Source organism: Cryptotermes secundus, unplaced genomic scaffold, assembly GCF_002891405.2.
Source record: "Cryptotermes secundus unplaced genomic scaffold, Csec_1.0 scaffold548, whole genome shotgun sequence".
In the NCBI taxonomy this organism is placed as follows: Eukaryota; Metazoa; Arthropoda; class Insecta; order Blattodea; family Kalotermitidae; genus Cryptotermes; species Cryptotermes secundus.
This window is the reverse complement of record NW_019732380.1, coordinates 2,876,249-2,900,806: the sequence shown is the minus strand read 5'-3', so window position 1 is coordinate 2,900,806 and position 24,558 is coordinate 2,876,249. Positions and strand designations below refer to the sequence as shown.

The 24,558-nt window shown below is 41.5% G+C and overlaps 1 protein-coding gene across 2 annotated transcripts in view; it reads left to right on the top strand.

Annotated features, from left to right (window-relative positions):
- Positions 1 to 24,558, top strand: part of LOC111867627 (F-box/LRR-repeat protein 16) — a 153,157-nt gene that overhangs the window by 121,439 nt on the left and 7,160 nt on the right. For both annotated transcript variants that reach the window (XR_002843374.2, XM_023857634.2), the window contains exon 3: positions 6,890 to 7,085. Coding sequence is in view for 1 of the 2 variants with exons in the window: in XM_023857634.2 (XP_023713402.1) it covers positions 6,890 to 7,085 (196 nt within the window). In the remaining variant the exon portion in view is untranslated. The remainder of the gene's footprint in view (positions 1 to 6,889; positions 7,086 to 24,558) is intronic.

Here is a 24,558-nt window from a genome sequence, read left to right as displayed (position 1 = left end):
ATAGTCACCGCCGTGAAAGCCTCAAATCTTACACAATGATATAGCTTGGTAACAGAGCTGGAGATTGAAGTGTAAATAAATATAAGTGAATAATAAATAGCAGTTGGTAGCAATATGATATGTATAATTAATTTTTATGTCCAATTACTGAACTCTGCAAATAACTAACTTCATGGAGCTAAGCATATTTGAGAAGCCGCCAGTTGTGCAGCTATATAAGAACTTTCTACAATTTTATGGAACCCGAAAGTTCATTACCGTGTTCACAAGGGCCCTCCAGTGGTCCCCATCCTGAGCCAAATAGATCCAGTCCATATCATCCAATCCTATCCCTCTAAGATCCATTTTAATATTATTGATCCATATACGTCTTGGTCTTCCTGGCATTTTTTTCCTTCTGGATATCCCACCAATATCTTATATGCATTCCTCTTCGCCCCCATTCGTGCTACATGCATTGCAAATCTCATTCTACTTGACTTGATCATTCTAATTATACTTGGTGGGTGTGCAACTTATGAACAGCTGAGTTCTGTACTATAGGATAGTAACTTCAGTGGGATGCCAGAGCGTAGGAGCAGGAAACCTAACTCCAGCCGCCGAAAATGTGAACTCTAACGGACCTAATAAAGTAACCAGTATTCATGTATTCTTATCTTCTGGATAGAAAGACCACATCGAAATGATACAAATTTCTACTTCTTTTGAGAGATTTCTTCGTCGAATCTCGGTCGAAATTTACCCCAGTCACTATAGCCAAATGCTTGGATAGTAACATAACGGACGCCACGCCCATCCCCCTTCTTGAATATTGATTATCCAATACCTCCCCTGCTATTCCACTCTACATATTAAACCAAGATAAGAAACATTTATACTTGTTCTTAATTAAGCAGTACGACATAAAGACGTATAGGGGGAGTAACAGTTTAGCTCCATGTATTGTTAACGTCGATACGAGATTTAAGTGAGCAGTTAGTTATACGCCCCGCTGGACAAAAGGAGGGTAAGTTGACTGCCGACCTGGACGTACTGGTGAAGAGAAAAATGCCTTCCCCCACCAGGAATCTAACCCCGGTCGGTTCTTCTCTAACAAATCACTGGCTATTATATGTTTTCCAATTTAAAAGTACACGTACATAAAAAGTGAACTGTTAACAGAACAGGAACTCGAAATCCCTGGTACCAACGCCGTCACGAAGCTGTTTTTAGAATGGGAACAGTTCGTTCGCGTGCCCGTATATTGGCTGTTTTACAGTGGTTTGAAAAGAGGTTATGTGATTGCAACCCCTTGCTTCTGCAGCCAGCATAACGTGTTCTGCGTGTAAACCGTAGCACGGGCGACAAGTAAACAGCAGTAGCTTTACTATTGATCCTGGTGGTTCTCAACCCGCAGAGCTTTACCCCGACTCCGCTGACAACGCATCGGCCCGCACTTGTTTCGGGGGAAACAGACTCTGATGCCGACTGTTTCGATCGTCTGGCACTGTCGCCGGGAGGTGTAGGCGTGGCGGTAGCACTTCAGCTGGGCTACCCTTAACTGAAGCTTTTGTAATTTCTCCCAGTTACTCGAAGCCAATTCCGCAATATTGCCTCGACTTAGACCACTCAGCTTCTACCTTCCAGATCCTTACCAATTCATTAATCATCCTAACATTCGAAGCTACACAGAGTGTCCCAGGAGGAAAGGTCAATATTCTTGGAGGTCATACTATCGGTCATTCTAAGCAAAATTATATATGTACATGTGTCCTATGGGGGGCATGCGGTAGCGTAGTTGGTTGAGGTACTATGCTACAAGTCGAAAGGTCGCGGGTTCGATTCTTAATGAGGTCATTGGATTTTTTCAATTTGTCTAATCCTTCCAGCCGCACTGTGGCCCTGACCTCGGCTCAGCCTCTAGTAGAAATGAGAACCAGGAATCTTTCTGGAGGGCAAAGAGCAGCCAGCGTAAGGCTGACAATCTCACCGCCTTCTTTGAGTCGATTGTCTAGAAAATGTGGGAGTCTCGACGTCTCACAACCCTATAGGCCTTCATGATGTGTTATACGGATAGCACCCCTGTAATTAGTTTCCTGAAATTATTGTTATAGTTCCAGATGTAAGTTTCGTTTACGATATAGATCACCTTTTTACGTCTTACCTGTAGATGTTCAGAGTGAAATGAACTTTCTTTTTCTTTTCCGTCTTGTCTGACTCATGAGTTGTCTTTGCTGTCCTCATGTCAAGCTTCCTTTTTGTTTTTCTCCTATAACATATTTTGCTTCGTGGTCGTGAGCTTTCTCATCCAAGGTTCAAGCACTATAATTAGTCCGTGTACAGATCCACAAGCCAAATCTCTCTGACTCATGACGTCTCTCTACCTCTTGAAATGCCAACTGTGGAGGTATACATATATTTGTGTGTTTTTATGAAACTGAATTCTGAATAATGTATTTAGATCGTTCGGACTGTTTGCTTTGAGGTCAAGTACACATGGATCAATGAACGCAAAACACAAGGTCACCAAGTTTATTCTAGATGTTTCTTTAGTTCTGTCTCGTATGGCTTTCGACAAAGCTTTTTACTCTCACGATTTAAGGGGTATGCATGGCTTGTAAGACGGGTTCTGGATTGGATCACTGGATTTATGAACGCCTTATGCACACAACTCGAAACTACAGGTAATTACAACGCTATCTCTGATCTACGCACTTTAGAGTTCACCGTTACACTCGCACTAGGGTTCTCAGTCTTCACTAGTTATCCTGCAACTTTCCTCAGCACGTTTATTTTGAACGCTGTAACGTATGGAGTCTCGAACGGTGGGCCACGAACTCCCACGACGTCGCGACAAACTCTATGGAAAGTGTCAAAATTATCACGAATTATTTCAATTACAGATATAGTCCACGCATAGTTTAGGAAAGTGAGTAATAATGAGTGTTCTTGAAAAAATATAACTGCGGCCGGCGAAACATTCCGCTATCTAGTTTCATGACTGTACAGGAACATTTTATAGCTTACTGTAGGTGTAGAGAGACTGTAAAGCTATTTAGGCTCTGCTGTCATTGTACAGCCTGACAGGGACCTGCAACAGTGTGCAGAACTGCACTTTTCGTGACTGTACAGGAACATTTTACAGATTATTGTGGGTGCAGAGAGGCTGTAAAGCTATTTTGGTTCCTGCTGTCACCGTACAGCCTGATAAGAATGGTCAAATAAAGTGAAAGTAATATATCTAAGTGGTAGGCTGTGTATCGGATTTGAGGTTCTCAAAGTTTAGATGTTTAGTAAGAATGTATCTCACTACACGATGTCTTAACTCAAAGACAACAACGTAATGAAAGTGGCATACATATCACTTAACGTCGGTAGTCGTGAACTTAGGGGTAGCATAATTGTTTTATGCCCATTTAATTCTTCGTCTAGTTATTTAACGACCAATATTAATCGCAGGCCGATTACAATTGAATGAAGCTCTTTCAGGATAAGCAGGGGCTTACAACTAAGCACATAAGCCTACACAAACAGAAGCGCCAGTAACCAATGCCAAATCGTGGCACGGTTACTGATTTACTAATAGAGCTGTTATAGTCTGGAACAATGATGATGATCCCTAGCACGAGCAAGAATATAGTGCTGTTGTCACATCTTCATTTTTGGATAACCAACTCTCTTTAGCCTTGATTTCTCGGCTAATTCTTCGATCTTGAGCATAGAGGAAATAGGTTCCTCCGAAACGTTGATAAACTTCTAGCAGACTACATGGCATTTAATCCCATTAGATAGTATTATGACATATAGGCAGCGACCGCAAAATAAGCAACTGTACAACAGTCGTTGCTAAGTAATGGTTCTGCAAACAATGGGCCATCCTAGGCAATGAATCTGTAACAATCACGCTTTCACCCCAAAAGACATGAACGCAACAATGGCATTATAAAAGGGGAAAGGCGTTTTCTATGAGGACCGTGCTGAGATGTTATAAGAAGGACAATTTAGGAGTTGCAGTCAGATAACCGCTGAGGTTCGGTTGTTGTGCGCTGTTGCTGTAAGAAGCTGGTAGCTGAGGCCTGGGACAGTTCGGGAACGCGGAAGAGTGTGAAAGCCGCTAGCAGACAACGTCTAATGAAGGCTGTAACAGACTGAGAAGGCCTACTGTGTCCTATAGTGATTTATTAAGTATAGTAACGAGTTGTGTAAGTGTGAAACAAATCTGATTATCTATCCAGACACGCCTCTATTCTCTAAAGCACGTGAGAGTATTCTTAAAAGTTAAATGTTGGCTCATAAATTTCTTTTATACTCTTCCGATTGGGAATTACATCTAAAACAATTCAAAATTTGTTCTTGTAAGAAATATGAGGAAAAACATATTTTAACTGCGTTTCCGTTTCGACCACTTCTGTACAAGCAACTGCATGGGAACTTCGGTTTAATAAATTTTACATCCCTTCGGTTTAAGTCTAACTTCAGATCCGATTTGGAACGACCGAACAGCTCTGAAAATGTCCGGTTCGAATCTAAAGTGAGCCGTCTGATACCCTTAATGAAGTTTACGGTGTGATTTCCATAGTTCTTCAACCGAATTCATAACAGCACAGTGACGTAAATCATGATACTTTCCTTCCCAGTCTTTCCCATCTCTTCTTCTTCTTCTTCTTCTTCTTCTCTTCACTGTATAGGCAGCCATGCCTGTTCCAACTTCACACAATCATTCCATTTTTCCTGAGGTCTTCCTTGGCCTTGGATTCTTTCGGTTTTTGTTGTAGAATCTCTTTCGGTGTTTTCGTCACACACTCTACCCAAATGGCTAATCTAATTGTGTCTGTATTAATCTGTTTCATTTTGTTCTGATTGTATTTTCAGTTATTTCCTAACGTCCCGCCTCTTCATACGGTCTAGCCTAGTGCAGCCTTTAAATGTTCCAAAGTATCTCATCTCTACTGACTGCATTCTGCTTATGTCACTCACTCATGGAGCTGAGCCCTTCTTGAGACGCCTTCAATTGTGCAACTATTCAGGAACTTCCCAGCACTTTATGGTACTCGAAGGTTCATTACTGTGTTCACAAGAGCCCTCCACTGGTCCTTATTCTGGGCCGGATAATTCCAGTCAATAACAACCCCATTCTATTTCTCTAAGATCCATGTTAATATTATCTTCCCATCTAAGTCTAGTTATTCCTAATGATCTCTTTCCTTCTCGCTTTCTCATTAAAATCCCATATATATTCCTCCTCTTCTTCATGAGAGCTACATACTCTGTCCATCTCATTGTCTTTGGCTTTATGTTTCTAATTGTTTTTGACGTGGATTACAAATTATGAAGCTCCTCAATATGCAGATTTCTCCAACCTCGTATAATTGTATTCCTCTTCGGTCCAAATATTCTTCTCAGCACCCTGTTCTGAAATATTTCAGAGACCATGTTTCGCATCCATATAGAACTACATCGATGAATTTTAAATGAACATTAAAGACCAAAACAGGAGGGAAAACAGAAGAAACTTATAAAATTCCAGCGCTACTAACTTTTCTGCATGGACACCAATCTTGGACAATTAATGCAGGAGACATAAACAGGGTGTTGAGGAGAATACCGAACAGAGATGAAGTGACAGGAGGTTGGAGAAAACTGCGTAATGAGGAGCTTCATAACTTGTACTCTTCTCCAAGTATAATTAGAATGATCAATTCAAGGAGGATGAGGTGGGAAAAACATGTAGCACGAATGGGTGAGCAAAGGAATGCATATATGATATGGTAGGAAAGCTAGAAGGAAAGAGACTACTGGGAAGATCAAGACGTAGGCGGGAGGACAATATTAAAATGGGTCTTAGAGAGATATGGTGGGATGGTATGGATTGGATTGATCTAGCTCAGAAAAGGGACCAGTGGAGGGCTCTTTTAATAACGAGACTTCTGGTTCCATAAAATGTCAGGAAATTCTTGAGTAGTTAAGCAACTGGTGGATTCTCAAGAATGACTCAGCTCAATGGGTTTTCTTAAAATTAATCTCAGTCCTCTCATTTTACGCCAAATAGCATCTGTAGCTGATAGAGCGTCGTTAATTAATCTCCATACCTAGTAATACCGAGATGGGCAACAAGTCATATTTATACGAGTACACCCTGTCTCACAGCGGAGGAAACCGTTGAAACCTGAAGAGGCACGCAACCTTCCTCAGGGCTGGTAATGGAATGCATGGTGAAGGAATTTATGTGACCAGAAGGGCTGACAATGCTTTCGCGTGTACCAATCGCTGACTGCAACGAAGAAAATAGATTTCGTTACAGGCCACATTCAAAATATAATTTATAAATAAAAATAATATTATATTTCAGCAACATGTTTCACTGAAAGTGCAACTTCTTATCGTGTTCACAGGCCGTCGGTGTGTTACTTCGTCACTCTTTTTTTAAATGTTACTCCAACTACATGTTTCGACCGTATAATGTCATCATCAGGTAGATATTCTTACGTAATTACTGCACTGTAGAAACGACATTTGTAAAAGAGTGACAACTTAAGCTTTTATATTCACGTCATTGTAATGATATTGTACGTAAGTACTGATAATGACTAATCACATTGTAATAGTAGTTTCCTCTTGTATTGATATGTCCTTCTGAATATGGCCGCTCCGACCGAAACATGTAAAGGATGAAAGATTAAGAAGGAGAAAATACATTTATCAGTCACACTGGACGGTGTTGATAATCTTTTACATTGGCACACGAATAGTGTATGAACACCACAGGAAGTTGCAGTGTTCTAGGAGGAATTTGGAGGGTAAGAAGGAAGTGCATATGCATGCCTGTACTCGGTTGTACAGGATGATTAAGGAAATGGTTGCGTGGCTACTGAGAAGTGGTTGCAGAACCTGAGCGGATGTTTTGTTGCAGTCCACTCGCTGCCGAACCTCACGGTCTTGTCGCTTTCCGGCTGCAGCAAGATCACAGATGATGGAGTGGAGCTGATCGCTGAGAACTTGCAGAAGCTGCGGAGTCTGGATCTCTCCTGGTGCCCCCGCATCACTGACGCGGCCCTGGAGTATATCGCCTGTGACTTGAATCAGCTGGAGGAGTTGACGCTCGACAGGTAAGCCGAGGCATGAACTTGGAGGAAGGAAAAGGGGGAACTGATATAAACTTGGCCAGGACTGTGGAGAACTGAGGGGGAATAGAAAATCAGATTGTGGGTAAGCTGTTGGGGAGGGTATATAAGTGAATAGAATAGAATAAGGAGGGAGAAGGAAAAGCGGGAAAGAAAAACCGTGTATCTAGGACTGATAGGAGAATTTATTAACAACTGAAGAATGTAATTTAGAGAGATAAATGTAGAGAGACAAAGTGAGAAAAGACAGAATATAAGAAGGGGAAGAAAGTAGGGGAGATGGTCTATAATCTGGGAAATGGGAGATGAAAATGCCGATACAAGTGAGCAAAACGAAACTTCTGACAGAGGAACTGAGTAAGAGAATAGAAGAAGGAGGAGAAGAATAAGGATGGAAAGAAAAATGTAGGGTAGAAAAAGAGGAGAGATTAAAATGAAAAGACGCTAAAGAAGCATAAGGAAATAATGTGAATTATAAGGAAAAGTGTGATTGAATGAAGAGGAGGATAAAAAAACTCCGTCCACAAACGATCTATACCGACCGAGCTGCCGCCGCTTGCCGGTGAAGTTAGTGCCAACTTTAGCGGATAGAGAGCGTCGCGTGGTCAGCGGAACGAATCCCCACTGCCGTTAATTTCGGTTTTCTGGACCGAAGAGAAGGGTAAAAGGTAGGATTTAAGGAATGTGGAAAGGGAACATTATTTCGGATAATATTCAGGAAGGGAAGCTTAGGAGAGCTGTGGCGGAGATAATAGTATCGATGGGAATTAAGGGAAAATGAATGAGGTCAAAATGAGAATATAGAAATATGTGGTGCAGGTTAATGCTGAGAATTATGTGTGTATGAAAATCGTAACAAACAAGGAAAATTGCATTCAATATCAGCTGTGATAACGAGCATGGAAGAGCAGAGATTAAATTCGACAATACCCGTAAATTGGGGAGTAGTCTGTCTATTTTGGGTGCGCAGTGCCTGATGGAGTGTAGAGGCACATAATTCTTGTACGAGCCTTCTAATTGAGATACTAAGAACAAAGGTCCCCTCGGTCATCAAATTAGATTGAAAGTTGTAGCACCCCACGCCCCCAGACTAAGAGGTCTAGAATGTAAAAGACAACTTATTTTACAGGAATTCAGGTAAAAGAGAGGATTAAAATTTGAAACAGCGGTAGAAATTTGGAGAATGGGAGAGTAAGGACGGTATAGAGGCAGAGGAAGTGTAACGAACCGATCACGGTGGCCGCGCGGTCTAAGTCATGAACCGTCTTCGCTCACTGGAACACTGGGATCGTGGGTTCGAATCCCATTCAAGGCATGTATGTCTGTGTGTGTTTATTCTGTGTTTGTGTTAATTAGCGGCCTTGTGACGGGCTGATCATCCGTCCATAGGGTCATAACGATTGTGTATGGAATTAAGAAACTGAAAAAGAGGCCAAGGTTCAACAAAGGGCTGCAGAACCAGGGGAACAAAAGGGGAAAAGGAAGTGTAATGTTAAGGAAACGAATAATGAATATGGTAAATAAGTTCTGAGGAACAGGAACAATGTATAACGAAAAAACAATAAAGCTGACGTGAGATAAATCAGAATTTTCATATTTTCGTTGTAACAACGACAGAGAAAAGAAAAGGAGCGGCAGAATCAGGTGATAGAGGGGGGGAAAGAGGTGATGAGTTAACAAGAGAAGATGAGAAATTGGGGGGAGTAAATTGCTCACTTTAATAAGATTGGCTTCCAAAATTGTACATCTTTACAGCCCAAAACACTCCAGTTAATCGAAACCCCCGAGCTTAACTACTGAGGTACCCTATAACAAGGGGAATAAGGGCAAAGAAACGTAGGGATGCATGAAAATAGGATCATCAAAAGTTCCCCTAGTTTACGTGCGTTTCGGGTAGTCGTATCAAGCAGGAGCAGTGACACTGTGAGTCAACGCCGTTGAGCTTTATTCAGATATACTGAGCTCTGTAATGGTAACAGAACTGAAACAAATGAACAAGAACCAGTTGAAAAACACTTATTATACGTATACTGAGCACCTGTAAGGAATGGTTAGATTGCATGTCTTACTCGCCTGCCAGAGATGTTGCCTATCCTGCACGGCTCTGTATAAGAAACTCGAAGCAAATTATTATTTCAATTTCCGTTCTCGCATTTCCTTTTTTATATAGTCATACTTCTGTACTATGGGCCCTCGATATAACGCGCCTCATTATACCGCGACGGTGATCGTGTCTTCCATTACAATTATATATGTTTTATGCCATACATATTTCTATGAAAAGTTCTAGTCATATAAGACTGCATTACAGCATTTCCTCCTGTGATGTTCAGGTAGAGAGCGTAAGGTCCATAGTCCGGTTTGAATACACTGTATGTTTCTAGTTGCTCCAACTTGAATACTCTCCTAAGGAGGCATAAGTGTAATTGCCAGTAGCGTATGTGAAACGTAAGTCTGAAATGTACCTTAATTTCATGTAAGAGGGACTATAGACGGGGTTTGGATTGTTAATTAGATTTATTGAACACTTAAGAGATCGTAACTACAAGTAACTATAGCGCTATCGCTAATTCACACACCCTTAAATTCACTACAGCACATACTAAGACTTCTCAGTTTGCTGTATCTTCACAAGTCGTTGCCTGGTAGCGGCTTTCAACGGCGGACGATCCCCTTACTCTGTGTTCCCGAACCATCCACGTGCCTCAGTTGTCAGTTTCTAACAGGAACGGCTCACAAGGACTGAATCGCAGCAGCCCTTTGCTTGCTCACGAACCAACTCACTTCACTCCACTGTACTCAACTGCACGCACTCCACTAACTGTCCCTGCTTATAGCATATAGACACGGATCGCACAGAAAACATTGCTATTCTGTTGTTATATCCATTGTTGCGTGCACAGTTATTTCAAGGATTTGAGAGGCAATAGTGATGATATTGATGATGAGAGCGATTTATTATATAAGCCTTTGGGATGGCTTCATGTGGCATGACATACATACCAAGTTTCATTAAGACTGCTACAAGCGTTCAAGCAATAGTAAGGTTTTGCTTCGGTAATTTGAGAGGCTGAAATGTTGCTATTATGTATAGGAGGGATTTATGAAGTACCCCATTGAGATGGCTTCATATGGCATGATATACATACCAAGTTATGTGATGATAGATTCAGGCATTTAAGTGATGTTATGGTTATTACCTCAACAATTTGAGAGGCTGTAGTGTTGGTATTATTAATGGAAGGGATTTATGAAGTATGTCGTTGAGATGGGCTCAGATACCATGATATACGTATCAAATTTCACAAGGTTTGATTAAGGCATTCAAAAATTGATAGGGTGGATACACACGCAGCCAGCAAGGTGATCTCATAAGCCCATTTTTATTTCTTCCAAAATAAGAATAGTAGGCTAAAGAAGAGATAGGGTAATAAGCGGAATGATATAGAGAAAGGGCGGCAATGCGAACAGCAGGAAGCTTATTGATTTCAATAACAGATGGTTCTGCCTTCGTGGAAATCCATAGGCTGCCATTATTAGCCAGGGGGTTCCCGTAAAGTTGTAAAGCGAAGTGAAGCTAACGCCGCCTGGTTACCTGGTATAATACCTTTTGTCCCTTCATCTGAAGTGAACCTATCCTGCTTCCGTTGCCAGGGCAATAGAACAAGATTTGTCGCCCTCTGAAACATCGGAGGCCCGCATCAAATGAAGCAGACTCGAGAGTAAGGTGAGATTCAGTAGAAGAAGGACATATGTCACGTGTTGTAGAACTTGCATAGAGCAGCTAGCCCTATACTCGTAAAGGTAAAAAGGTGAAAGTGCCCCTGTGCTTAATTAATTAAGCACTATGCCATGAAGTGGAAGTATAGCTCCAACCTTGTTGACCTCAGCACTAGATGGAGGTGAGTGGTTAAATTCACTCGTTATTCGCTTTACTTCCTGGAATAAAAGCCCCCAGCAAACATCAGAAATGAGACTGGTCGGGCCAAATAGCTAGTATAGACGCTGTGGAGGAGAGAAGAGTCACTTTTCCTGCCGGGAATCGAACTGTAGCCCGTCGCTGTACTGACTGAGCTATCCTGGCCAACACTAATGATTATGTAGTTCAGAGAACACCAAGAATGTCGGGAAAATATCTCCGAAACGTTGGGCTTTATCTCTTTCAGTGTGAAGACCGTGATTATCGATCAACGTCATGAGAGCCCATAAATCCCGTTACTAAAAGTCGCTTGGTGTTTCGATTTATTTATCGACTTTACTGAAGGAAGTAAATGGACTTTTTAATGTTTGTCATAATTTGGTCGTCGCAACTTATAAATACGCCCTAAGGGAGCTTCAAAACAAAACAAAAAACCTCCTGGCCTACAGTCCGCAAGCGAACTATACCGACCGAGCGACCGCCGCTTGTCGGCAAACTTAGTGCCAACTTTAGCGGATAGAGGGTGTCGCGTGGGCAGCGCAACGAATCCCCGCGGACGTTAATTTCGGTTTTCTAGATCGGAGCCGCTATTTCCTTGAAATAGCTCCTCAGTTATCCTCGCGAGGCTGAGTGGACCCCGTTACAGACCCACTACTTCTCAGAAAATCTGGTAGCGTCGGGAATCGAACCCAGATCTCTGGATCTGTCGCCAGGAACTCTGACCACTAGACCACAGAGGCGGTCCTTAGTGCCACAGTCATACGCTGTCCGATATATCCGAATCCTTTGTATCTAGGTTCGTTACAACGAGGGTTTGCTATATTGTAGTGTGTGTATTGGCTGCCTCCTTACTTATGGGTATTCTTTACTTGGGAATTTCGTGTGTAGTAGTCGTTTATATTTTGAAAAATAAAATGTCGTTTTGAAAATGCCAAATGACAAATATGGAGAGAAATTAAGTTAAAAATTTATCCCTGTGCTTAACTAATTAATCACTACACCATGAAGGGTTATGGAGGATTTAATGTATATATCCAAATTTTCTTGATCTGGGCACTAGCTGGAATTGAGTAGTCAGCGTCACTCCCCGGCTGATTTAACCCCGAGGGATGAGCCCCAGATATCCACTTGATAGGAGGCTAGATGGGCCCCAGATGCGGTCTGGGCGGCGTGGAGAATAGAAATTTTTTGACCCCATCGGAACTCGAACTCCGACCCTTCGGACGTCCATCCCGTAGCCAGTCGCTATACCGACTACGCTATCCCTGCTTCTGTGGGGAGAAAGTAATTTATGTTGCTTGAGGAACTGCATGTTTTTATCACAGATATTATAAAAAGTATACGAAAGGATTGTAACCACTTATAAATGTTGAGGAAATTTCAGAGGAAGGGTAAAATTCGTTGAAATGGCCGTACATTTTCATTCGTAAGAACGCAACAGACATCGGTTTCCGATGTTGAGTCTATATTTCCATGCATACCTTGCGTGGAGAATTTCCCCCTGTAAATTGAAAAACTGAAGCAATGTGATATTTCGTGAGTTTCATCTTTATTTTGTTTGAGCACCGGTGGAGGTTCGTACAGCAGTCAAGGGTAGGACTACTGCTTTGTGCTTAACGTCAATAATTATTGCTATAATGGCCTGTACACATATCCCATCCCAGTCTTCACGTAGAGGGGGTTGCTATGGTGACTGTTGTACCATACGCAAGATTTAAAATGGCGTCTACCATCCTATGTTATCTTTTTCCTCGTCTTTACTTCCCTTTTCACTAAGGGAATCTGAACCAAATTTGAAGGCTTTACTCACACAAATAAAGTTGACTTTTCTCCACTTCCCAAACATAGACTGGGAAAGAGAGTTCTGCATCCAAGTTTAAATGCACAGTAATCTCATTACAACGCGAGAGATACAGTGAGATAACTAAAGGAAGAAGTGTATGAGAACATTAAATGAATTGAGAATGGGTGAAATTGGGTGAATGCTTGATACAGTCGGGCTCCAGATACCTTCCGGATGCTGAAACCGAAATTGTGTGGGTCAGAACACTAAAGGAGAAGTAAGAAGAACGAGAGGAAAAGGAAATGAAGATGAAGGGATGGAGTAGAAAGAAAAGCAGGAATGTAGATTGAGTGGGAAGAGAAGGAGACGATTATGACGTTGATGAAGTAGGAAAAGAATGGCGATTAAAATATAACGAAGTAAGGAGATGGGGTATGAAGAAGAGAAAGAAGAGAATGAAGAAATCGAGAAGGAGGAAGAGGAGGAAAGATGAAGTGGGAAGAGAAAGAGGCGGACTAGATGGAACAGGAAGAGGAGGATTAACAAGAAGAAATTAAGGATAAATGATAGAAAATGAGATGGAGAGGAAGATGGAAGGAGAATAAAATAAAAATAATGAAGAAAATAGAAGAGAAAATTACAAGAATGGGAAAGAAGAGTACAGCGATGAACAAGATTTTTCCTGACACTTTGCGACTGAAATTGTCCTTCGAAATAAAGTTCTTACGCATCTCAAGAACCATTTCAGTGAATGATAAGGAAGTTCCAGATGTGTCCCAGAACTTTCGGAATTTTTCTGTCGTATTAAGCGGAACAAGAAAGGACTTTATGTAGAATCCAAAGTTCTCACGGCGGTGGTTATGAATATTTCTATCTTCTTGGATATAACGCCATGATGTAGTGCGTTGAAAGTCAATTGATATTTCGGAGGAATATATCGCCTCCATCTTCAGTGTAGCTCGCTCCTTGCTACCTCTTTCTTGTTGGTTTTTGCGTGGTTTATTCCTCAGCTGTGAATGAAGATGTGACCTCTTCTTCTGAAACGTCGGTTAACTTTCAACGGAATATACGGCGTTATATCCCAGAAAATAGATCTCTTCAAGGGGGCGGAAGTTCACATTAAAATTTTGGTGGAGTTCTGCATGGAGTAGGAGGTTAATGTAGACTGCGATTTCTTTTAACTGCAGTCTAGCCTGCCCTCTGTTGAGGTAAGTCTCAACAACAAAATGGACGAACTGAGTGAAGGAATGGGCGCAAGAATGAATGGGCCGACGAAACTGAGTAAATTGTCAAACCAGGGGATAAATTTTTATAATGAAATAATGCGTTTAATGATTTATTAAATTAAAACATTCAACTTGTAGTCATTGTTTAAGTTCACGCCAAATTTCGTTGCTAATGCATTTCACGGGTGCAATTTTTCAGAATTTATATGTCCACTAAAATCATTCTACGTAGTAAACTAAAGTATAAACAAACTTTATGACAATATAACTAGAAAGGTTAACACCGCTAGTATGAAAAGACCGGCATTGGAGCATAGAGAGGAACAGATCTCATCGAAACATCCAGTGTGTTTTGACTGAAGATTCGCCTATGCTGATGTGTTTACGCCTACATATCTAGACTCAGTTGTTAATGGGTCTGTCTTAAATTTCAATTGTTTTTCAAGTTATAAATAAATGCATTTACTTCCCTAGGGCATATCCACAATTACACTGAGTAAAATCACAGTATAACTTAAACTATACATTATGACTTGTAATAATATCTTGCGATATGAAATATGTAACTAAACTGACTTCACGTAGCTGAGTATTCCTTGAAAAGGGTCCATTTACTCAGCTACTCAAAAATTTCCCCCAATATTTTATGGAACCCGAAGGTTTATTACCATGTTCATATCTGGTCCCAATCCTGAGTCAGTTCACTCCAGTCCACACTACCCCATTCTTCCTCTCTAACATCCATCTTAATATTATCCTCCCACCTACTTGTAAGTCTCTCTAATGATTTCTTTCCTTCTGAGTTTCCCTACAAAATCTTCTAGGCCTTCCTCTTCATTCCTCACCTCATCCTCCCTGACTTGGTCATTCCAATTATACTTGGTGAAGGCTAAAATCATGAAGCTCCTCATTACGGAGTTTGAAATATGTAGGAACTTCATTCATTCATCAATGTCTCTACAGCTTCTTTTTGGGCCCTGACCCCTTCATCAGGTTTGTAATCTATTTTACACAGACGGTAGGACTCCTTGGACGAGTGATCAGCCCGTCGCAAGGCTTCTACTTAAACACAAGACAACACGAACACAGAATAAAAGCACACACAGACATCCATGTATTCAATGGCGTATGTATCTATATTTACTGATAAATTACATAAAGAGAGGGCGCCCTTGAACTAACCGTGGTTTTACGCGGCCTGCTTGGTGGCCGTGTGCTTGTGGTTCGCACTGGTAACCCACATCTGTTAACGATCAATCATCCAGTGATTGGATAAGTGAGTGTAGGCTGCACTGCCCTGCACTGCCCTGCACCGCCCTGTTTCCTTATTGTGTGGGCAAACACGCAGCTCAGGGCTGCACAGCGTCGTGTGGCGGGCCAGGGACCTGAAATCCTTAAACAAGCATATTTCTTTGTGAGCTTTCGGTGACTTGACTGTGGAGTGTCAAAGGGGTGATGCTGGGTGTGGAAATTCGTTTATACTACCAATTGTATGTACAATTAAAAAGATTAGTAAAATTGTAATATTGTCTTCATTGTTTCTCTCACCACGGCATGTTTCGATCTGTTTATCATCCTCAGGTGCCCTTCTATATAGATACATAGTTATCAAACTGAAAATGGATCCATTTTCACGGTAAAAGAGTGTATTTTATAAACATAAAAATGAAAATGTAAAAGTTGTCCCTGTCATGAAGACGTACGGGATAATGGAGTAACACTGATCAATGTAGCCCTTTTTAATTGAATGATTATAAATGACCAGGAACTTTATTTATAATTGATTATCTGTAATGTAAATTCGAAAAATCTTATATTTCGATATTAATTGAACTTATCGTGTCAGCCTTACGCGCCAGCCGCCCTTTACCCTCAGGAATGTTCCTGGTACTCATTTCTGTTAGAGACTGAGTCGAACCCAGGGCCATAGTGAGGCTGCAAGGATTAGGTAAATTGAAAAAAAAATTCACCTTATCGGGATTCTATCCCGCGGCCTTCCGGCTTGTAGCATAGTGCCTCAACCAACTACGCTACCGCGTGCCCCCGTTCCATCACTGACGGACAGGAATTACGTATGTATTGATCTCACTCATGTACGGAAACCTACGGAGATGACAGAGAATTGTGAATTGGAAATTGTATCCATTGGACACAGATTCGAGACCACTTTCTTCACGTGAGACAGTAACAAACACAGTTATACTGGTTCAATGGATTTTCTCGTAATATATATAATCATATATTTTGATGTATCTCATGTACTGAAAGAGTTGGAAAAGCAGTTGCACCCTAGACTCCTATTTGTAAGAGGTTCTCGGTTCGAATTTCGGTTAAAACATTGGCTCCATTAAAGCCGAGATACGGAATGGACGGCCCAGGTTCCTTTCTCGTCATAGGCAAGATATTTTTCTCTATTCCACGGCGTTCAGACCGACTCTGCAGCTCACACAGGCTCCTAACTAGCAGGTACCGGGGAACATTTCCCCGGGGGGTAAAGTGGCCGGGGCGTGAAGCTGATCACTCACCTCCATCTAGCGCTGATATTGAGAATGGTGGAGCTATACCTCCACTTCACATACATCTGCATGGCGTGGTAATTAAATAATTAATTGAGCGCAAGGATAACTTTACCTTTCACCGCATCTATCATTTGCTATTTGTCATCATATCCTCATATTAATTTTCCGAAAACAATTCTAACTCCCGATACTTACTTGTCCTTAGTCGTTTCCCGAAATTATTCATGCGACATCTGTCTTTAGGTTTTTGAACATACGTTGTTTCCCGAGTTGGGGACAAACTTCCAACCTAGAGGTAAAAGGTAGAAGATAAAGGCGTCTCTGTAACAGGCCGTGAAGGCCCATAGCGTTATGAGTCATCGAGGCTCCCATATTTTCTAGATAATCGGCTCACAGATGGCGGTAAGGTTGTAAGCCTTACGCGTCTGCCGCCCTTTAACCCCAGGAAGATTTCTGGTGCTCATTTCTGTTAGAGGCTGAGTTTACCCCAGGACCATAGTGCGGCTGAAGTGATTAATTCAATTGAAAAGTCCAATAATGTTATTGGGAATCAAACCCGCGACCTTCCGGATTTTAGCATACGTTAGTGCCTCAAACAACTACTCTACCGTGTGTCCCTCCATCCCAAAGGATCATGCGTTATTTTTCGTCTGGCCTCTACACTTCGATCTATCTAGCATGGATAACTCTACCAGCAGCTTACAGGCTCGTTGTAACAGCGCTCCATGTGACCTGGACACTTCTTCACCACGTTAAGGTAGCAGCCCAGGACGCGCCATAGCTCATGCGGTTAGTTGCCGGCTTCCCACCATGGCGACTTGGGCTCGATCCCAAGTCAGGTCATGTGGGATTTGTGGTGGACAGAGTTGCACTCTGGCAGGTCTTCTCCGAGTACTTCTGATTTCCTCTTCTAATTTTCATTCCACCTACTGCTCCACACAGGTTTATCATCCGGAGATGATACAATTCGTCCAATAATGACTGGCGTATCAAATGGGCTCGGTCTGACCCCACTAGACCAATAGAAAATACATAGTAATCCAAGGAGAGATATCGTAGTAACGTTTCCTTGGTAATGCAATCGAAAAATCTGTAGGTAAGAGAGCGTTTTGGAGACATGAATATAGCTGGGTGAGTAACATTAAAATGGTTCTTAAGGAAAAGGTAGGGGCACCACGTAGCGTAGTTGGTTGAGGCACTGTGCTACAAGCCGGAAGGTGGTGGGATCAAATCCCGATGAGGTGAATTTTTTTTTCCAATTTACCTAATCCTTCCGGCCGCACTATGGCTCTGGGTTCTATTCAGCCTCTAAAAGAAATTAGTACCAGGAATATTCCTGGGGTAAAAGGCGGCCGGCGCCTAATGCTGGCAACCTTACCGCCATCTATGAGCCGATTGTCTAGAAAATGTGGGAACCTCAACATCTCACAACCCTATGGGCCTCCACGGCCTGTTACAGGAATATATTTACTTACTTACTTACTTAAGAAATATGTTGGGATGTTGTGGAATTAATTCGTCTCTTTCAGAAGAGTGTTCAGAGTTATGGAAAAGGAAACGAAACCTTTAATTACAAGATGACGAAGAACTATAAAGTAGCTGAACAACTGTTAGCTTATCTGCACTCTAAATTAATTAAAGTTTAACACATTTCAATCCGTGTTCGAGCCGTTTCGCACTCGCCGTGTTTGGGGTTCGTGTATAACGTAACGTGACGTATCTAAACAAAATTAATTAAAGATGACTGGTGAAAATGGAACTTCCTGTGCTTGTATGAAGGAACGGCGGTAGATTTTGGACAATTATAATTCTCAAAGAGACTGCTGTCTCTTCCGTCTCTAGCCTGAAACACGGTGGTTCTCCTTGTTCATATAGAAGGATATTATCGTTAATATGATTTAAACTTAATTTATTAAAATCTGCAGGAGTACCTGAGATCCCTCTCACTGTGTTTCCATTTCCCGCTGGTATTAGCCAGTTAAGCGACTGACCATCTCGTGACAGTGTTACCGGAAATGATGTGTGATGGGGCTCTCGATAGTCGAAGTTTGACATGAGGTTAGCCATCGAAATTTATCGCAAGATCGATAGTTCATATTAGGCGTCAGTATACAGTAACCTGTGACACAACAATGTGGAAGTCTTGTCAGAATATTAGTTATGCTTGTAAACAACTTTCCTTCTTTTTCTCTGACTATACTTGTCGGGCTATTTGAACATCCATTGCTATGTCCAATGTTTATTCTTGTAAAACAATATTTATCCAAACTCACGTCTGAGAAATTAGTTGTAGGAATTATAAATTTTCGAATTTAATTCGTCGATCTTTTATCTCATAACAGTTTTACTTGCAGCGGTTATGATGTGTTCCATACTTCAATTTTTTGTGTTATGTGAATGGTATATGTATGATTTGTTATAAAAATTGTTGGTTATTCCTTCTGTCAAAGTGTCATCGAGGCAGTGAAATAATTTCATGAAACAAATTCCTTTTCGAGAAGCTATTAGTTGCTCAGCTAAGAAAATCCACATATTAACGGAATCCGAAGATTCATTACCGTGTTCACAAAAACGCGCCACTGAACACTACCCTGAGCTACATTCCAGTCCACATCTCCACACCCTAGTCCTTTAAAATCTACATTAATATTATCTTATCATCTACGCTTCTATCTCCAGAAATATCTAGTCCCTTCAGGGTTTCCGCGTAAACATTTTTGTGCATTTCTCATCTGTCATGTGTGTTACACACCCTTCGCGTCTTGACCTTCTTCATTTACTCTTCCTAATTACTATTTAGTGAAGAATACAGGTTACGAGGCCCATTGTTATGAGACGTCTCCAGCTTCCTCTTACTTCATACTTACTTATGGAGCTGAGCCCTTCTTGAGAAGCCAAATCTGCAGCTACTCAAGAATTACCCAGGATTTTGTGGAACCCGAAGGTTCATTTTCGTGTTCACAAGAGCCCTCAACTGGTCCCTATCCTGAGCCAGATCAATCGAATCCATACCAACCCATGTTATCTCTCTAAGGTCCGTTTTAATATTGTCCACCCACCTACGTCTTGGTCTTCCCAGTGTTCTCTTTCCTTCTGGATTTCCACCAATATCCTATATGCATTCCTCTTCCCCCATTCGTGTTACATGCCCTGCCCACTTCATCCTCCATGACTTGATCATTTTAATTATACTTGAAGAAGGGTACAAGCTATTAAGCTGCTCATTATGCAGTTTTCTCCAACCTCCTGTCATTTCATCTCTCTTCGGCCCAAATATTCTCCTCAACACCCTGTTCTCAAACGCCCTCAGTCTATGTTCCTCCCTTAATGCCAGAGACCAAGTTTCATGTCCATACAGAACCACACGAATAGAAAATACAATTATATTTTACACACTGTAATATGTACATTGAGGGGCACGCGGTAGCGTGGTTGGTTGAGGCACTATGCTACAAGACGGAAGGTCGCGGGTTCAAGTCCCGATGAGGTAATTTGATATTTTCAATTGACCTAATCCTTCCAGCCGCACTGCGGACCTTGGGTCGACTCAGCCGCTAACAGAAATGAGTACTAAGAATCTTCTTGGAATATCTCTGGGGGTAAAGGGCGGCCGGCGTGTAAAGCTGACAACCTTACCGCCATCTGTGAGCCTATTGTCTAGAAAATGTGGGAACCTCAACATCTCACAACTCTATGGGCCTTCACGGCCTGGTACAGGGATAGCTTAATTTTTTATTATGTACATTTATAAATAGGACAAAAGAAAATAGGTACTGAACTGTAGTAAGTATTTCCCCAATTTAATCTGCTCCAGTTTATTCTTGAATGTAATCTTAACTATCATTTGAACTTCGCCCACACTTTCCAGAGATTTACAGTCAGTCTTCGTATTATGATTTCGTCTTGTATTTTAGACGGTCAACCTATAGCCGAAGAATTGTGTGGGATTACGGAACCGTCTTGCCGTCCCCAGGCCAGGTACGAAAGCTGTGACGTGGCTAATCCAGCACCTCCCAGCTCCTACCGTGCTTTTGCCTGTCGGGAAACAAATTAAGCTGATAAGCCGACATTGAACGTTGACTGGATTTCTATTTTCTTCTCACGCTAGAATCGGGTCGTTCTTCAACACTGCGCATGATCAGGCTACAGACTATTCACGAAGTCACAGGTTATTTACCTACACTTCATTAGCTTAAGTTCGAATGATTAAACATAGAATACAAAGAATATTTCGAACATTTAACCGGCTCAGAGGGCCCTGGCCTCTGATTTTTCAGTTTCATGATCATTTTTACAGACGGTAGGACTCCTTGGACGAGTGATCAGCCCGTCGCAAGGCCTCTACCTGAACACAGGACAACACAAACACGGAATAAACACATGCACATACCAAATGTCTATGTCTTGTGTGGGACTCGAACCCGTGATCCGGGCTTCCGAGCGAGCGAAAACAGTACATGCCTTAGACCTCTCGGCTACGGTGACCGGCATTTCGAACACATATATAACATTAATAGATTGACATCTGTGGTTTTTTTGTCAGAAAATCAAATGACATTTTCAACAAAAAAGAATCCTGTATTTATCGTATTTGAATAGGTGGAAGAACTACTTCTCTCAGTTATTGAATGTACAGAGGGTCAGTGATGTTAAGCAGACAGAAATCCATACAGCTGAGCTGTTAGTACCTGATCCTAGCTCTTTTGAGGTTGAAAGTGCTATTGCAAAATTGAAATGGTATAAATCGCCAGGTAGTGACGAAATTGCGACAGAACTTACTCAAGCTGGAGGCNTTATTGGGGATCATCAGTGTGGGTTTCGACGTAACAGATCAACTACAGATCAGATCTTTTACATTCGTCAGGTATTGGAGAAAAAATGGGAGTACAATGAGACAGTACATCAGCTATTCACAGACTTCGAGGTCTTTGATTCAGCTAGGAGGGAAGTATTGTACACTATTCTGACAAGAGTTTGGGATACCCGTGAAACTAGTTACGTTGATTAAAATGTATTTAAACGAAACGTATAGTAAAGTCCGTATAGATAAACATTTGTCTGATAAATTTCCTATCCAGAATAGTCCAAAACATGGAGATGCTTTATCGCCACTCCTTTTCAACTTTGCTTTAGAATATGCCATTAGGAACGTCCAGAAAAACCAAGTGGGACTGAAATTAAACGGGACACATCAGCTGTTGGCCTATGCCGATGTTGTGAATCTACTGGGTGATAATGTAGATACTATAAACAAAAACACACAAACTTTAATTGACACGAGTATAGAGGTTGGTCTAGAAGTAAACACAGACAGAAATAAATATATGTTGCTGTCTCGCCACCAAAATTCAGGGCAAAATCATGATATAACCTTAGGAAACAGATGTTTTGAAAATGAGGCAGAGTTCAGATATTTGGGAACAACGATAACAGATCGAAACCTGACTCAGGAGAAAATTAAGAAGAGACGGAACTCGGGTAATGCTTGCCACCTTTCAGTCCAGAACCTTTTGTCTTCTCGTCTGCTCTACAAAAACGTAAAATTTAGAATATACAAAACAATAATTTTGCCTGTGGTTCTGTATGGGTGTGAAACTTCATCTCTGATATTAAGGGAGGTACATAGACTGAGGGTGTTTGAGAACAGGGTACTGAGGTGAATATTTGGACCGAAGAGGGATGAAGTGACAGGAGGTTGGAGAAAACTGCATAATGAGGAGCTTCATAATTTGTACTCCTCTCCAAATATAATTAGAGTGATCAAGTCAAAGAGGATGAAGTGGGAAGGGCATGTAGCACGAATGGGGGAGACGAGGAATGCGTATAGAATATTGGTAGGAAAGCCAGAACGAAAGAGACCACTGGGAAGACCAAGGCGTAGGTGGGCGGACAATATTAAAATGGATCTTTGAGAGATAGAATGAGATGGTATGGATTTGATTGATCTAGCTCAGGATAGGGACCAGTGGAGGGCTCTTGTGATCACGGTAATGAACCTTCGGGTTCCATAAAATGCTGGGAAATTCTTAAAGAGCTGCAGATTTGGCGGCTCCTCAAGAAGGGCTCAGCTCCACGAGTAAGTAAGGGAGTAAATACAGCATCCTGTTGCACCGTGTCAAGTTGTATTCAGTGTCGTCTCACGTGCAACTCTCACTGAGATTTTACAATTGAAAATTTTGAATTTCTCTACTTTCAATTGCTTTTAAGTTGTATGTCATTGTTTAGCACGTCTATTGCACTACACATTGGGCCATATTGGGCCATCGTCAGATGCATTAAAATCGTTGGAGAAATTGCTGCAATTTTGTGCACTGTCCCACCTCATGAAGACAAGTTGTCCCAATTCTATGACTTACATTTAAAATCCGAAGTGTAATTTTGTTTACACGCAGCATTTGTTGTAGACTGCTATATTTTTGTGGTTATGTGTGTAGATGTTAAGGGCCTGTACTTATATATTTGCTCCGTGGACTGAAAATGAAATTGCCTATTGCAGTCGCTATGTTCCCAGTTGCTAACCCTCGTCCCTATGTCTCCCCAAACGCCGCATCACAGGAGTGTCCAAAGTTATGGTTATTTGACCTGTCAGAGGGCGACACCGTCAAACGGTAACTTGATAGTAATAACAGGGATTACTAGGGCATTCTTCATGCACCAAACACCGTGCCCAGAGACGAGAAACGTTACCAAGCCTTCGCCCTACTCACGAGGAACAATAGTTTACTACTGTTCAATCCCCGACAGAGGCAATAGAGTTTTCCCTTCCCCATAACGTCCAGACCAGCTGTGGGGCCCACACAACCACCTGTACAGTGGGCACTAGGGTCTGTTTCCCTGGGGTAAAGCGCCAGGTGCGTGAAGCTGCCCACTCACCTCCATCTAATGCCGAGGTCAAGAACGATGGAGCTATGACTCCATTCCTCCATACGTCTTTGTGGTGTGGTGCTTAAATAATTAAATCCTAGAAATAACTTTTTTTTTACCTTTATTATTTTGACTTAATAGCTTATTCAATGACATATTTCACGTCGTACCATACATTTAAATATATTTTCTCTCTTATTAGTATTCTTTTTTATCTGTCTCCCTCCCCATCTTCTTTTCTTTTGTATAAAAGAGCGAGAAGTATAAACATGATCCTGAAAATAGCTAAGTTGTCGCTGTGCCTAATTAATCATCACACCATGATCAAGTATGGGGAGCGGAGGTTTAACTCCACGCACTCGTAACCTCAGCATTAGATGCAGGTGAGAGATTAGCGTCATGTACAGACTCTTTGCCTTCAGGGAAAAGCCTCGGCACCCATTGTTATAGGACGATTTTGGAAGTCAGAGACATTTTGGACGCTGTGGAGAAGGCAGTATTCTCTTTTCTCTGTCAAGAATCAAACGCCAATTCCTCAGTCGACCAGCCTGTAGAGTAGTTTCTGTACAGAATGAACAATCACGGCCACAGATATTATCCTGAAGGCCATTACAACTAGGGAAACCATTTTATATTTAATTTAATATCTATAAAACTAGGCGCATGTTTTCACGGGAAACTTATCAGCTCATAAACTAAAATGTAAGCGATCGTTGTTTGCTCAGAAGGCTAAACCCTTCAAAACGCCTTATATACTATTGTGGTATTATATTTGTGTTCCTTTATTTTAACTAACTCAATGGAGCGGGGTCCTTCTTGAGAAGTTAATAGTCACTCAGCTTGTCAAGAAATTCCCCGCTTTTTGTGGAAACCAGAAGTTCATTAAGGTGTTCATAAGAATCCACTATTGATCCTTGTAGTAAAGTTTAATTACGTAATTAAACTATATTGAGTCTGAGAAGCTTCAGTTTGTAATTTCGAAACTTTCCCTTCTGTTGGAAATTGGAAACATCTCAGTGAAAGAGTTTCTGGTGCTATGACCTCGATGTGTTCCGGGGAAACAATGAAAGCCAGAGTGCTGCACGAAAGGGAAAATAATCATTTCGTAGGCAGAAAACTGGAACACAAGGTGTGATTACAAGACGAC